Consider the following 16,730-nt stretch of genomic DNA (forward strand, 5'->3'; position numbering starts at 1 on the left):
ATCTCGTTTGTATTATACTGCGAGTTAAAGTTATTTGAGCCGAGTTAGTCAGTTTACCTGGCATCTAATTGAAGAAATTCGCTTATCAATCATTTTTAAACGAGCTACGTCCGAAAATTGAATATCCAGGCTTACAATTAGAAACGTTACTTTTTGCTCGTTTTATTTATTTACGTTCTAAAGCGTTCTACCGCGTGCAAAATCATGTATTATCCATAAAGATGGTACCTGCGAACGATCTATCGTGTTCCTAGCGGTGCCATTAAAACACCTCGTTAGTAACTATTTCCTGCACTGTCACTGATTTACCGGCTCGATCTCCATGATTAATGGAACGTTCGTGTTGCGGTCGACGTATTTCATCCGCGTTACGAATCATTAACAAAATCGATTAATTGATACCGCGATTATATCGTTCGAGCCTCGTTGTTTTACGCTTCTTATCCGATCCAGAGAGACAAACTTCTTTGTCTCGTCCCTTTAACAATTTGACTGCCACGTTGCTCCTATGATACCACGTTGGTCATTGGCGACCGGAGCGCTTCAACTTCTTACAATTGTAAAAATTGAATGAAAATTGACAGTTAGGGCATTCTGAATATAACCGATAAATAGAAGATACTTTGAAACAAAAAGTGCCCCATTGGACGATTAAACATTTTTATTAGAACATCAATAAAAAAAAATGAGAACAAATATCGCATCTAACGGTGCACTGTGTTAAAACACTTTAAAAATAAATGTGGCACATCAATACAATCTGGACAATAGGTGGTCACCTTCTTTGGGTCCGATTCTTAGCAATTTTTGATCCTAACTATTTAACATTTTTTTTATAGCACTCTCTGCAAAATTTTCGTACCAGGTACGCTTGCCCTTCTTTCTTCTGCATTTCGTGTCGCACAGTTAGAAGTGTGCACATATACCTTACTATTGTACCAGGTTGTCCCAAAAGTTTCTTTCTGTTTATACGGAATTAGTGGGTGCACAACATGGTTTGTTTTGCATTATTTTATTGAATCATGTACGATCCATTTTGGAATAATAAAACAAAGTGGGTCATGTACATTTCAATAAAATAATATAAAAGACAAAATGCCGTGCATCTATCACTTCCTCATAAAACGAAAGCAACTTTTCGGTCAACCTAGTATATAGAATGAGCAAATACTGTTTACTAATATCTTCTACACGTTTCAACAATATATTCTGAACGTTTTGCTTACGACGAAATAACGAATGCGCATGGTTTGTTGAAATAAACGAAGTCTCGTTATAATATGTCGCTATCAACTATTACCAAGGCGCCACAGTGGCCACCGGTAAGATAAACGGTCCATTGGGGAAGAACGTTGTCTTACATCATCAGTTTATTATTATTTTGCCATTATATGCTTTGAATAATAAAAATACTCCCGTGGTGTCCTGAGCGAAACATGTGGCAGTCAAAGCGTGTAATACACGTTGGCGTGCATACGTCGCTGTCGATAATTGCTTTCACACGAATCCTCTGTTTCGAAGATATTGCGAATCAGCGAACTAAATAAAAGATAAATAAAGAAACGAACGAATCGATAAACTTGAGACAGGAATTAAGAAAGAGTTGTCAAAGCATTCTGCTGTCGGATGTTTGCGCAATTTCAACCAATAAAAACGTCCGCGTCTCTCTGTTAAACTGTGAAGTGCACGATAAAAGGGTGAAATTAGCTGAGCTAATTTTTGCCGGGCAATTAAGCGCTGCCGCCGTGGCGTTGAAACGGCAACGACGCGTAACCCGCGCAATGCGAAATCCGTTCCATTTTAAGAGGTTCGAGTTTAAAGCGTTTAGTGTTTCTCACCGCGTGTAAATAGCGAAGAGAAAAGCGATACGAGAAAAACAACTGCCGAGGCTTCATTCCCACCGATTCGTTGAGCGTTTACGCCTTTTAGCGCGACTCTGCGTGAATTTTCCAGCGTCGATTCCGCTGCAACGTATTCCTAGCACGAAGTCGAACGTCGGATCGTTTAAACGAAAGGAAATATTTGTTCTGGAAACAAATTGGCCAGGAATATCGCGATTAATTTAACGCGTCACGTTTACGTTTCCTACCGTTATGGACTCGATGTATCATGGAAGATAGTTTTAGTAACCACTAGCGTAGATAATCGACGATTAGCTGAATCTACTGTGTCGTGTCACAGGAAGAACGATTACGATGGGCCAAGGCGTACTCGATGATGGAGAAGCAGCGAAAGAGGGCGGTCCACGAGGAAAGCCGAGCTTACACCATGATCAAGGTACGTGAGTAATTGTATCCTGACAGCCGAGCAAATTTCCTTCGCTACGCCAATCTTTACACGCGAACCTGCGGAACATATGATTTTTCGTCAAATAAAATACCGATGCGTTTCAGTCGACGGCATGGAAAAAATATTTCCTCGAAACTCGACAGCAAAATGATGGAACAGGGTCTCCCTGTGTACGAAAGGACAGGTTTTTTTTCAAAATGTGCGCGAGAATTTTGCTCGCGTTTACGTTCGTATTTCGGTAGCCGTGCCACGCAACGTGGTAGCAATATATCACGCTATCAGTTTTGGTCGGACGATCGTGACGTGTTGTCTGCGTGCTCTACGACTTTCCCGAATTACTCGATAACAAGTTTGGCCACGGCACGACCGTCGTAAATCCTCGTTGCTAATAAACGAAATCTCTGCCATTTTTCCTCGCGTTGTTCGTCTTTTTAATTCGATCCGCTTTTATATCTCGGTCGACGAAGCATCGACCTTCCAACATTTTAACGGAAATGTGGCCGGTTAGTTGCTCTCGGTCATTCGTTTTCCATCGTCTAAATTTACTCGCGATGGCGATTCGATCGCGGGGAGAGTAGAACGCAGCGAAACGTTACTAAACAAACGTTACGAATAAACGAGCTCGTGTACGATTCGAGCGTATGCTGCGTTGTTGTTTCGATTTCCTTTATCGTGGGCTGCCAGTGAGCATATAGAGGCGGATAATTGCACCCCCTTCCCTTCTGAAATTGGGACGCAGCCGATCAATACGAATTAAACTCGCGCCAATGCGATCGAAATTATTATTAATTTCGTGCTACCCGGATTCCAGCTCTCGTCTTCGAGAACCATGGCCAGGCACTTGGAACCCCTCTCGAATATCAATTAATATGTTGGGAACTGGTTCTAGTTTGCTCGGGGGTAGGAGTAGAGCAATCGAGCGTTTTGCTACGATGACTGATCGACCGGTCTTGCGGTTTCTCTGCTTCGATGTAATGGATGAGTACAAATTATGGTTGCATTCGGAAGACTGACGTATTGGTCGAGTTTCCTGAAACGTATTTAGTTCAACGAAACCGTTGTTCCGTTGTTCTACCTATCGATGCTTCTCGTATTACGAAAAAATTAATCGAATCGTCCCATTTGCTAAGGGTTGGCATATAATACGCGTCGATTTATATTCGTTGGTAACTTGAACGACGAATCTCAAGCGACACTTTTGCGTGTCGATCTGTTGCGTGTTTGTTGCAGAAATGATTAAAAAATTGTCTGTACTACTATGCTGTACGATATAGCAATAAGATTAGGAAATGTAAAAAGGTGAAGAAGACGAGCCAACATTCGTGGCAATACGCAGCTCGTCTTACACGTAACCTTGCAACCTCCTCGAGATCGACGCTCAACGGAGTTTACAAAACCTGACCGAGGATGCAGATTTTTCTCATTTTCCGTGGAATGTAAATGCGTGGCGAAGAAGCCTGCGACTCGAGACGTCAGGTACACGTGACCCACTTGTCAGTGCTGTCGAAATCTCAATCTCGATATTAACCGCTGATCGCCGTGCCGATCCGATCCAGAAGTATTCGCGGTATGGTATGCGGCCTGGCATGATCGATCGAACGTCGGGAACCTAATTAGGTTGGCTGTACCGTCGTATAAATCCAGCCTAGTCGAGTACTCCGTTATATCGTGCTATTTAAACGCGAACTTACATAAAAGAAATAAAAAGAAAGAAGATCACCGGGTCGAAACGAACGCGATATCCAACGCTGCGAAACGATATCTGTTGCGTGGAATCGTTTCGCTGGTTTCATTGATCGCGAGAATATTCGCGAGAGCAGAAGCTTGAATTCATAAGCTCGGCAAGTGTTGATGGAGGATTATAAATGATTCGCGACAAAGCTCTGTCATGTCGTGCGAGTGGAGTCGCGAGGATTTGTAAGACGCTTGAGAACCGTGCAAGTACGTGTGCGCATATTTCAAGCGTTATGAGACGTGCATACGTGATCGTTGTGTGTGTGTGTGTGTGTATACAGTGTACGTAGACGGGGATGGGATCTCTTGAGGGTGAATAGTGCGTGACGAGCGAAAATCCAAAGGGCGAGTTGAAAGTAAGGGTTCCGAGAGGAAACGTTGTGCTGTATCCTGGTGGGTGTTGGAAAGCAGTGGATGAATAGGTGGTGAAAAATATTCATTGACAGTATATTCGCTACTGGCTTTTGCAAATAGCGAACAGCGAAGATCTCAATGATTTGGTCGACGCGAACGTGGCGTAAGTGTTAGAAATCTTAAAAAACGAGCGCTGGTAAACACAAGGGCGTAAGATTTATTCGTAGAACTTGGAGCGATCAATTGTCTTTGGCGAGACGAACCGCTGTACCGAAAGGGAATTTAGAAATTCGAAACAAGTTTGCCCGCATGGAAAAAGCAGCCGTCTGTACGAGCGCCGACCCGATAACGAAATCGCTTCTCGGCCAAAGATAAACTGCATCGAAGTTTTCGCCTGGAGCAGTTACGTTTACCGAGCCGCTTTTTTCCTGCCAAAGACAACCCCTTCCTCTAATTCCAGACGAACTTCCGTTCGATCGACGTTGCTGGAAATAGTTTTCAGGCGGATTCGTAAGCGCAACAGGAACGCACGCTGTATCAGGATCAGATTACGTTTGGAAACTTCCAACTTCGCGTGTTATCTATCCCGAGGTAACGATTGTTTCGGCGAAACAGAGTTACCGTGCTAATGGAACGAGAGAGGAAGAAATGGAGGAGAAATTGGAAAGACGAAACGATCTGTTCTACTTCGGTTTATCGGAACGAGCGCGACTAAATTCGGAAACTTGCGTCCGGATGCTTTTCGAATAAATTTAAAGAAACTGCTTCGATATCTTGATGGGGCGCGGATTTCAACCAAATCATCGCGTTAGCCTTCGTTGGAAAAGTATATTCGTCAAAGCGTCATTTACGAAGGCCGTGTCATTCGGAACGTTTCATCGTTATGCAAGCGATCGCGCAGTACGTCATAGGAATTTTCATGCGGCAGGTGTAATCGAATTTGGTAGAAAATTCCGCGAGCATCGATCGAGTGGGCGTCGAAACGTCAAAATTTGCAGCATCCTCTCGCGCCTGCAATAATTCGCTTCGTTATAGCGTTATTTGGCATTATGCCTTGGCATAGGTTTCACGGTATCCGAACTCGAACACCACCGGAAGCGATCTTAGCAAATCACTCGTAGTATTACGGTTCCACCACCGGAATTAATTCTAAGCTAAGTGTGTTGTATCGCGAGACAGTTATGGTGCACCGCGGTGAACTATGCGCGTAATTCGTGCCAACTTCTTCGTCGAACTTGGCCAGTAAAGTGACTCGCTGATAACGTCGAATTCTCGAACGGTACTCGAAGCGCATTAGGGGCAACCGTCTTTATCGAAACGACTCATGAATGTACTGTAAGCTGACTCGATTTCAAATTGTTGACCGAAAGTTCAACGACGTCTTTTGCTTGGCGAGCGCCAAGCAGACTTTCCCAGAAACTAGGGTCCATGAATCATCCGCGAGATGTACCCTACTTATCTCAACGAAGCACAAAGTTCAACAAAACGGCTGGACGCGATATCGAGTGTAGAACTAACCCTCCTGTCTGCCAGTAAAATATGCAGCAAGGTCGTTTCGCGTCAAGTACCTTACATATATTTATTCCGTTACAGCGTTTTGCCCAATGTCAGGCTTTCATGAATTATACGGAACTGGCAATTTCTAAGAAAACGTAAGACCTACGGAGACAGGCGAATAAATGTATCCATCGTTTCGTCACGCTCCAAGCCGCCGAAACTTTTCCCCAAGACGATTTGTCGTACAGCTTTCCCCCTAGGTTGACGCTGCTACAAAAATTCGAACGTCCCACGGGGAAACGCCGAAGAACCGTGAACCCTCCATTGAAATCGTATTTGATACACGGAACTCCGTACGGAGGAGAGTTGGTCCGACGAAGAACGGGAAACTGACACGAGAAGGGAAAGGAGGCGAGCAACTCGGCTGGAAACTTCTTAGTTCCACAACAAGGAGATCTCGCTCTGCATTTTGTCCTAATTCACTCGCTTGTTTCCATCCTTCCGGGAAAGCGACTATAAATCAGTGCTGGGAACACGACGCGACGACGGCGAGATAAATTTCAATTTCTCCGTTCGAAAAATTCCCCGTCTCTCGTAAATCGATCGGAATTTCCTTCCAGAAGCAGCGAACTGGCGAACATCGAAATTTGTGTTGTTTGAATGTAGGATACGACATCGATTTGGTTAGTCAAGACAAATCGTGATTCCAGTTGTCTTGTTTGGAACTCTGACGACTCTATTCGAACGGTTGATTTCGGTCAGTTAACCGTGTCGCGAGAAAAGAGCAGTTGAAATTGCGACCACTTAGAAGCCCGTATTTAGGAGACTGCAGTAATGTACGTTCCATTGACGTCGATAGCGACCAAAGAAATAAAAATCCTTTCGCGATCGTACGTTTCCACTGAGTGTAGATTTTATAGTTCCATATACGAGCGTGTGTGTTCCCATTTCTTTTTCACTCCTGCAATAGTTATACACGCGAAATTATACTTAATGCTGCCAGCGAAAGCTATCCTTGTCGTTTCACGATCGGTTTACGTTTGTATGGATGTCAGATGGAGGAAGAATGTTTCTAAAAATTCCTGTAATGGAATGTAAAAATGCGACTGACTACGTTCTATCGTGTTTTAGTTAGACTTGACAATTCCTTTGGTTGCACCGATAACACTTCAACTTGCTACTTTTATTCGCAATTCTTTTCCGTTTTTTGTTTTTTTTTTTTTTTTTCAATGTCATATCGGTATCTCGTAATTTGCAGTACGTAAAAGTTGGTGCTTGCCACTATTACCCGACTCTCAATTAGAGCTTGTAATATTCGCACGTGATATTTTTCAATTTCACTCGTTATCACAGCCGAGCTTGCTATCTGTCACCATCCTTTAATTAGAACTTGCAAATTTTTACTCCTCGTGGTTTTCAACATCCGTGTCGTTTAATAACGAAAAATCTGAGCTCACGAGTTTCTACGATTTTATAGCTCCGAGGCAAACTTAAAATTAACGCACACAAAGTAACTGCACTCAGTTTGTACAAAGAGAAGCCAAACATTTGCCGGTAAGCTCGGATCGTGTAACATGCAGATTCGCCGATGCTGGGAGAAAATTTTACTGGCAACCTGATTCCCGAGAGATGATCGGCCGTACAAATTCGCGCAAGAGTTATTGCGCTGTCCGGAAAAATATATCGTAATAAAACACACGGTACGGCAGCTTTCATACGAACAGGTTGGCGCGGTGTAACGCGTTCAGATATATGTCTTTTGTGCAGAATGAAGCTGAGCCCCGTGTCTTTAATTCAGGACGCGCTATACCGCAGAAATACGATCGTCCCAGTCTCGCGCATCAATGCACTAAATCATAGCCTTAAAAAATTACGCTTCTTTCGAAGGGTGCATAACTTCGTGCCGATTTATATCTCGTTACATCGATCCTGTCGAGCTGCAGCTCCCACTCTGTTTCCTAAATTGTCACGCGTTTCTCTCTGTCAAACTTATTTTATACAGGGCAACAACAGCAATTTACGACATATACTAATCAAGTTTGCAAATTTATCGAGGACGAAGCGCCGCATCAAATAATTCTGCTCAACATTTTCCATTTATTTTCTCGCGTAAAATCATTCTCTTTGCCAATCGTATTTTTCACCGATCGTTAAGAAATCTTTGCGAAATTGGATATTTTGGAACCATCGACGCGACAACGTTCACGCGTTCCTTACTGAAAGGATATAGCGTCTAGAGGCGCACCGGAGTGTGCCAGATATCCTGTTCGAATTGTTGGTGCGCGATGCGACGATGCTTTAGAAATAACTACAATATCATCTTCTCTGCAGGACATCGACGACGAAGAAATCGGACAATCAGAAAAGATGCAAACCAGACACGGAGGACCGGCTCTCGTAATCTGCAGCGAGAGAACAGAGACATTTCCGACTGTATTAGCAAGGTGCTGCATTTCCATGAAGTTAGTCGAGTAAAAATGAAGGAAACGCGCGTTCCATGATTACAGGCGAAGGCGAGAAAGAGAGAAGGTGGAACGATCTGCGAGATTGCGAGACTGCGATCCAAGGGAGGTCTTCCACTCGATTTCGCAATATGAATCAGTAAATGAAGAGCGGCGCGCATGGAACGGGAAAGCCTACACGAGGGCGGCAAACAATCTCATAGAGAATCCGATGCGAACAGAGAGAAAAGGACAAGGGAAAGGGAGCAAGGTCGATAAGCCCGAGCCGATGAAAATTCGGGAGACGATCAAATTTCTTGGAAATCGTCGTGACATCATCTTGGAAATCGACGTACCCTGTCTACCGCGTTGCGTTAATCGTCGACCGTTTTCACTTTGGCTGTCTTCGACACGTTATCGTTCCACCGTGTTTCTATAGAAGAACTGTACTACAAGAACTATAGAAGACTAAAGATCATAACGAGCACCTTCTTATTGATCTTTTAATTTTGATGCTATGATTTTTATTTAAGAAGCGACGCGGTTGAAGAGTCTACAACGATAAGGGGTCGTTCAACTTTGGAACGTTGTATTTTTAACACGATGCCAGTGCGACGATGCTTGCAACGGTAGTTTTCACTTAATTAATTTGATGGAAGCTTTAAATAGATCGCGAGGGAGCTGGTTGGCCGACGAATTTGCACGCGATCAGATCGAGGATGCGTGGAAATCAATCAATGCGACTCATGAAAATCGAACGACATCCTCCGGAGAAACGTATCCACCGCCACGCGGGTGAAACTGTCGGATTTAATTTGCGTAATTGATTCATCCGGCGACGTTGGCCGACAAATGGTGCGCGCTGAGGAACAAACGTAGCGCAGCTCGTGACGCGAATTTTCCTCGAAAATGCATCACGAACGGAGCAGTATACGGCAAAACAAATTTAACTCTCGGCCTAGTTCAGTCGGCGGACGAGATAAATTCTTTCTTTTCTGCAACTGCAATTAAACAAGGACCGAAAGTGGTAACGAAATTGTGAATTCAGCGGCCGCGTAAATGAAGTGGGGGCTGGCTAGAACTGCTCGTTGGATACTTAAAAAGATGTTTCCCTTTCAGCGCGCTCGAGCAGCTTGTTTCGGAAAATATACTCGAAGGAAAGAGCCACGCGGAAGAAAACCAAACTGGGAAAATTATAACGCGGAAACAGGTAGCTTTAATTAACTAGCGACTGATGCATTCAACGTGAACTGGAAATTAGCAGCACGAGCAATACGCGAACTGCCTAACTCATCTTAATACAATTTATAACGTTCATCTATTCAGGCTATTGTTTGAGCAAGTACGGTTTTTCAAAGAAACAACGGCGCTGTCGAGCTATTCATACGATAACACGCCATTGAACGATACTTCGCCATGTCGAAGTCGTTCAAACTCGAGTCAAATCCGCTCGAGGATCGTTCCCATTTTTCACGGTCTTTGATGACAAGCAGTTAGGGACATTAATCAGCCATTGAACCTGAATAGAAGCATCGAGAGTCTATATGTCGGCGTTAACAAACGATTATATCGTTTTTGTAATTTTCTATCGGTCTTGGTCGAATTTTTCAGCAGTGACGAGCGCCCCAGCGTCCTTTGTTCCCACGAATCGGTAAATTTCGTGAAAGCGCATCGTTCGAAGCAGCACCGACGCCAGACAAGTCACGATCGAGTGAAATTTCCTCGAGATAGCAATAAAGAGGTCCATCCATGGAATAAATAGTCCGACAGACTCGTTGGCTGGCCTATTTAGCCTCAGCTATCATGTACACGCGGCAAATCGCAGCTTTCCGTTGAAATTACGCCGATATCCTCTCGAACTATCCCCTCGAACTGGCCACTCGTACGAAATTCTCGAATGGAGATCAAACTCGGTGTACATTGCGAGTTCGAAAGAGAAGCGGTTCGCGAGCGTAGTTTTTTCTGCTATTTCTACCATTCGTCTTAATTTGTCGCTTTGAATCGAACAAGAGACGAGAAGATGGATGCTTAGGGATTGGAGCAGCGAGATACCCTTCGATTGCTTTTGGAAAATTAATTCACTGATTCGACATTGATTTCTAATCGAAAAAAAATACCCCAATCCATACCGATGTTTCCAGATCCTCGTAGATCTGATTGTAGCTTGTTCATCGTTTTCCTTAGCCCGTTGACAACACCACTTTCTTAATTTTCCATGACATTCTCTGCGATATTTCTTCTCCGCGGTCTTTATTTTTCTTTCTTTCATCTGTATTTTCTAAACCACTTTTTCAATGCCGTATAACTTCGTAGGTTACCGATGGTGGTTTCGGCTGGATTGATGATTCTCAGGTGCGTGATTTATCATGGGAGAAGGGAGAGTTCAAGGGTCTGTTTTGCTCTTTCTTCCATGTTTTATGCTTCTTGCTTATTTATATACCAAGAAAGCATTAGATCATTAGTAATCTTGCGACGATCGATAAAACATGTGCGTAATAACCCTGCAGATATATCAATGGAATTATTATAACTTCTAATAGGTACCCTCAAGCTTATTTGCATAAATGAGAAATGTCCGTTTCGTAAACGATTAAAAAATTGTATAAACTGGTTCGTTTATTGATTAAAGATAGACTATCTTTACGAGCACACATATTTCAGATATTTGGTTTACTTTGTATGCACATCCTCCTCGTGGGTCTTAAATAATTTACGGATTTTATTGTGGCCCTTTATATAATTTACGATAACCGGCCACTAAATTTCATCCATAAATATTAATACATACACACATACACACACACGTATATGTATATATAAGCACACTAAATCTGTTTGATTTACATAGAGAATTCGATAAATTCAACAATTAACGCGTATAAATTTTGTATCGAGCTGGCCGGTTCGCAACGGAAGGAGGAAAGAAACACGAGAGATCGGCTGTTGGTCATATCACGAGGTCGAAACGCGCAGACGTAACCGGCAACGATATTTAGTGTCCTCGTTCTGGCCGCTCGTTTCATCGGGCGGAGAGATCGTTAATTCAGATACAAGGGTTCGATTAAATTTAATAAATGCCACGTTCGAATTCCGGTCAGAGTAGTGGCCATTGATATTAATTCGCACGATGAATATTAATATCGTTACGCTTTCTGACTTGGCGATATCGAGTCGTTCCCCGGGGTATTCTCGCGCCTGAATTTTCTCTTCAAAAATTGCACGTTACTCGAACAGCGATACCTCGCCAGGGACCTTCCGTTTTCCGAGGAAACACACCTCGCAATTTACGAGCAGATCGCAAGGTGGCCGAGAGCTGAAAATTAATCTGCCAAGTTTTATTTTTTTACCACCGAACGCGATAAATTTCGGCAACGTCCTCCGAGAGTAGATACGACTTCGTTATTTTCCCAGCGTATCTATATTTATTCGTATCATTTACCGTCGAATTGATTCACCGGACACGACGATCCAGTGGAATTAATCCATCGAACGCGACGACCAGCTTCCTCGATGCATCGACGTACGAACGTTACGGCGATTTTGATTAATGAAGCTTGGCGAGTTACGCGCGGTTTCGTTTAACATCTGCCGGCGCGCGTGCCAGCTTTTAATGAAATTTCCCGCAACCCAATGTTTACAGAACGACGAATTATCAGTAATTAAATGTGTCGTGTATCGTGGAAATGCAGAATTCTTCCGGTAAGATATCTTTATCATTTCTGCAGTGATTCAGCGAAGCGATTGAGCCTCTGCAAACCAGCCGATGATTTTGCTTCATTCTCGATCCAAGTTTTTAGAATCGATCGTTTCTAGACCAATGTCTTGATTGTCAAGAGAAATCAAAAGAACATCGATCCGCAGTCAAAGTGGCTGAATATCCGGGCAAATGCACAGCGAGGTCGTGACGCCTCGTTTGCTCTCGCAAACCACTGATATTCCACGGATTAAAAACATTCGTATCCGCTATGAATCTGCGTAAGCACTTTTTCCCGGCGATTTATCGCGGTAAATATGACTGCGACTTTTCGACAAATCTCCACTTTACGAATGACACGGTTTCGCTCTACTGTCAGAAAACGAATGGAAAGTAAATGTTACGCGGCGGATGATGTTTGAACTAGGAAAATTGATAGAGGGACTAGAGACTCCGAGCGTGATATTAAACTTGTTAAACAATCTCACTGAAACAATTACTTTCGCGCGCGATCTTTTTCCCGCCAGTTATTGCCATACGCAAACGACAGAACGAGCAAACAGTATTAATACGATATATTGAGATATGTATAATTTTATGTGCTACACTACGTTAGCTACGTAGTAATGACACTTGTATGTGAATATCAGTGTGTGGACGTATATACGTGCACGACGTCTCGGAAACAAAGGAGTGTAAACTGTTCAGTTAACAGTCTGGTATGGAAGAAGATGAGACGCGTGCAAGTGTGTATCGATGAATATCTTTGAAATCGTTTATCAAATGAATATATAACTATTCTAATATAAACTCCAAGTGCAAATTTAGTATTTCTATACCATTATTTCGGCAATTAAGATCCAAAATTCTCAACACGATGACACAGTAGTTCCATGCTCGTTTTGTGGAATAGTGCGTGCATTAATCTAAAGCGTAACAAATGCGTAGCGAACGATTGAACGTCGTAACATCGTACGTAACGGGCGACTCGTATCTCGAAACGAAATTGACTCGTGAAAAGAACATTATGGTTGGTCCGTGTCAGCCTCTGCCGAGGCGGCTCTCTATTTTCCATCCTTCGAGGAGCATTAGAACATACAGAAGCACCATTCAGCACGATCCATCTTCAATTTATTTTCCAGCCATATCCGACCCGATGTCCGATTCCTCGCTTTCATCTCTGACACGTGTCCCACGATTACGTCACTTTAATTAACGCTGGAAATTCGACTAAATGCACCGTGACCGTTTGCATCATCACGAACGCGGACGGCGACGTCATCCGCGTTCCTCTTTTGCACCGTTCTTCGTTTGGACCGTACGATTTCTTGCCGGACCCCGTCGCTTCTGGGAACGAGTAACATGGAAATCGAATTGAAATTTAAATTAATGACTTTGCCGGGCTCGTCGGTGGCCCCGTTGCTCTGCTCGTGGGACTCGATGCGACGTCGTGCTACATCTTTAATAATCTGCATGCGAAAAAGGCTTTTGTTCGAAGAATATCTCGTCTCGTACGGTGGAACAGTGAAAAGGACACGTATACATAGTAAGATTGGGTTATGCGACTCATCTAAGCTTCGATATTTTAAAATTCCAATAAAGAATAATTTTGATTAGTTTACTTATACCAGCACTCGCGACAGAATGACAAAATTTCAATCGCGTCCTCTTGCTGGTTAAAAATATTCCTACGTCCCAAAAATTAATTACACCGGCCGGTTTCATCAAGTTCTTTTTTTTTTGGCAATTGGACAGATGACGGCAAAGGGACACGGATCATTTTGCTCAATTTCTGAAAACGACGAGCGGCCATTCGTAACTGGTTTTGTTAGACTGGCCGGCAACGCGGATTTAATAAATTCGCGTTTCACCGTTTTATATTCCGACGCTTAATCTGCAAGCCGCGTTTTGCACGGTCTCCTGTGAAATAAAACGCCACGCGACGGTCGGACCTTTTTCACCGCGCTACCCTGTCACCCTGAAAATACATATAAGTAGTTAAGCTCTAACCGGTGCAAATAAACCGCGACCGTTGGCCGGGAATTATCGGATTCACCTTATTAATTTACTCGAGCCCAGCAGCGTTAAAACGTTTATTAAAAGAATTGGACAACGCGTCTACTTAATTAACGCTTCCTTGTTCCACGAATTATTACTATTTCCGTACCTGTTCTCGACATGCGCGTTGTAACGCGTAACATGCAAGGATACTAGTCAAGTAGAATAAATTTAAATAAATTCAGTCTGTAGAAACTAGAAAGAATTTAAATAAATTCAATTTCAAAACTAAGCGTGAATTTAATCTAAAACAATATAATAGGTTTTCTTTGGAATTCCAGGTATTATCATTTTTTCAAATTATCTTTCGTTCGGTCAATTTGAGCGAAATTTTCACTAACGAAGAGAATCGAATGGTGGTTTTGTAAAAAAAAAAAAAATTCACCGAAGCACGGAGCAGCCTGGGGCTGAATTTTCAAAATCCCTACGACGCTTTAGCGCGTGGTCGGGACAAAAAAATCTGACCAGGTATCGAGACGAGTAATCGAATCCAACTCATTAATTCGGCCCTGACCGCTTGGGCGTCGTTTCGATTTCGGCGTCGCTGTTTCGAACTTTTTTTCCGAATATTCCCCAGGCACAATCGCTGTCTCTGTATCGCTGCTATCCTTTTCTGTATCGCTACAGTCCATTTTCCTTTCTCCCTTGTTACTTTCTCTTCACGCTAGCTATAGCTAAGATACCAACTACCAAGTTCTGCCACACCAATCCTCAGAAACTTTATTAAATTTAGCAAAGATAAAAATTCTTTAGAAAATTCTTTCCTTAAAATTTCCCCCCGACGAAGAAAACGACCGAACTTCCAATGGTTCCAGAATATCTAACGCCAATTTCCCATAATTGGGACGTTGCTGCTTTCTGTTAGATGAATTTTTCCTTCGGGTAGCCTCGGCTTCTCCGTTTCATCCGCCGGTTTTCGGCTTGGGTCTTCGTCGGAATCCCCCGCCGCGCTTTCAATTCCGCCGTTCGTTCCGCGCGAATAAAACACGAACCAACGGATATTGCTTTAGTTACCATACCATTCGCTGGCTCTGCTTGGCTGACGAGCTTCTTCGCCGTGACTTCATTTATTTACCGAAGGAGGAACACAGCGAATAGGAAACGATCGTTGGAGAACACTCGAGGACAGACGGAGTTGGACGAGAATCTCGTCCCATCGAACCTACGTCCACGGAATCAATGGCTCGATCCCGTGGAAACTTGGAGAAATTGGGTCGCGTTATTTTTGTGGGGCGCAGGGGTGGAAAGTGGGCAAGCCGACCGAACAAGCTGAAGAGCCGGAGAGAGAGGGAGGAAAAGCAGAGGGTGGATCGCACGTGATGACACACTGTCGCGAAAGGAAATGGAAGCCGCAGCTTTGTGCCACGCTAACGACTTCGATAACGATGCCCATCGACTTCACGGTGTTCCTTTTAATTCGTCGAACCGTTAGTAATAACGGGACTTGTACAGTCCGTGAACTGTTCATAAAGGATTTCAAGCAATCAACTTGGTCTTGTTCTCCGATCTGATGCTACTCGCCAGCGTCGATGAGGATTCAAGTAGTTCTTCGTCTCAATGAGAAGAACGTTAATGGAGAACTTGCTAAAATATCGGAAATAGAGAAACGATAAAATGTAGAGGATCTAATAATTCTGCAGTGAAATCTACGCTCTTGTAGTCGACCGACCATTCAAATGGAAATTATTTCCATTTAACGCGTGTCTTGAATACGTGTAAAATTTAGGTATCGTGTACGGAGATCATCGAGACGTCCAAAGAGAATTCCAAGAAATCGCGGTCTATTAAATACACCTCTTCTCTGAGACCATCTCGACGAAAGTGTCGACGATGGCGAGAATGGCCCGGCGAAGGCTACCGGAAGACATTTCGGCGAGCGCTGTTCCAGTTCTCGGGGGAACGCGTGAAACTTTGCTCGCCGGGGGAGAAGAAGGAAATGAAGCAGGCAAAAAGAAGCTGTTCGATAGTCGTACCATTACGCTACATACATGAACATTCGGAGAAGTACAACCGGCGCCGGGGCGAATCGCGGCGCACGTGCTGTAACCTTCCTCGAGCGGAAAAATTCCGACGAAATGCGTGCCAAAGATAGAACCAGCAGCCATCCTCGGTCCTGAATGGCCCTATCAACGCGAGCTTCGATCAATTTCTCTTTTTTCGTCCCGTTGACGCGTTCCCTCCGATAGCGGAGTCGCGCCGGAAGCGCTCATCGATCTCCCGCGAAATTATTTACGCTCGAGTAATTCCGGCCTTCCCCTCGAGAAAAGCCGCGTTGGAAAAGTTGGTTCGTCGTTATCATGGAAGCAAGTAATAAACGTCTGAGATGTTCCAACTTTAAAGAAGGATCTTGGATTTGCATCTTCGAAGACAATCGCGGTTTAGTTTTTGCGATGAAACTTTCAAGTTCTTTCGAGATTCGCCGTTCCAAGTATCAGTCCGCCGTCTTTTCACAAACGTTCAAACCATCGATCTTTCTCCACCGTCACGGATGACGCATTTGTCCGGCTGCCTATCTCGTCGTTTCCCTTTCACGATCATCAATCCTGATCCTTTAACGACCACCAGACCAGGAACACTTGAACCTTTTTGACGAATCCACGGGCTTATCCTCGTTGAGTGGGCGAGCAGATTTTACACGTGTGGCCGATTAAATACACACCGAT

At 43.7% G+C, this 16,730-nt stretch overlaps 1 protein-coding gene across 2 annotated transcripts in view; it reads left to right on the forward strand.

Annotated features, from left to right (window-relative positions):
- The window catches only part of LOC117153797 (neprilysin-1), a 73,748-nt gene that overhangs the window by 46,294 nt on the left and 10,724 nt on the right, over positions 1-16,730 (forward strand). Inside the window, exon 7 of one of the 2 annotated variants that reach the window (XM_033328163.2) lies at positions 2,182-2,277. The exons of the other annotated variant lie outside the window; for it this stretch is intronic. Coding sequence (XP_033184054.1) covers positions 2,182-2,277 — 96 coding nt within the window. The remainder of the gene's footprint in view (positions 1-2,181; positions 2,278-16,730) is intronic. 2 annotated transcript variants of the gene reach the window in all.

This window comes from Bombus vancouverensis, chromosome 14, assembly GCF_051014615.1.
Source record: "Bombus vancouverensis nearcticus chromosome 14, iyBomVanc1_principal, whole genome shotgun sequence".
Classification (NCBI taxonomy): domain Eukaryota; kingdom Metazoa; phylum Arthropoda; class Insecta; order Hymenoptera; family Apidae; genus Bombus; species Bombus vancouverensis.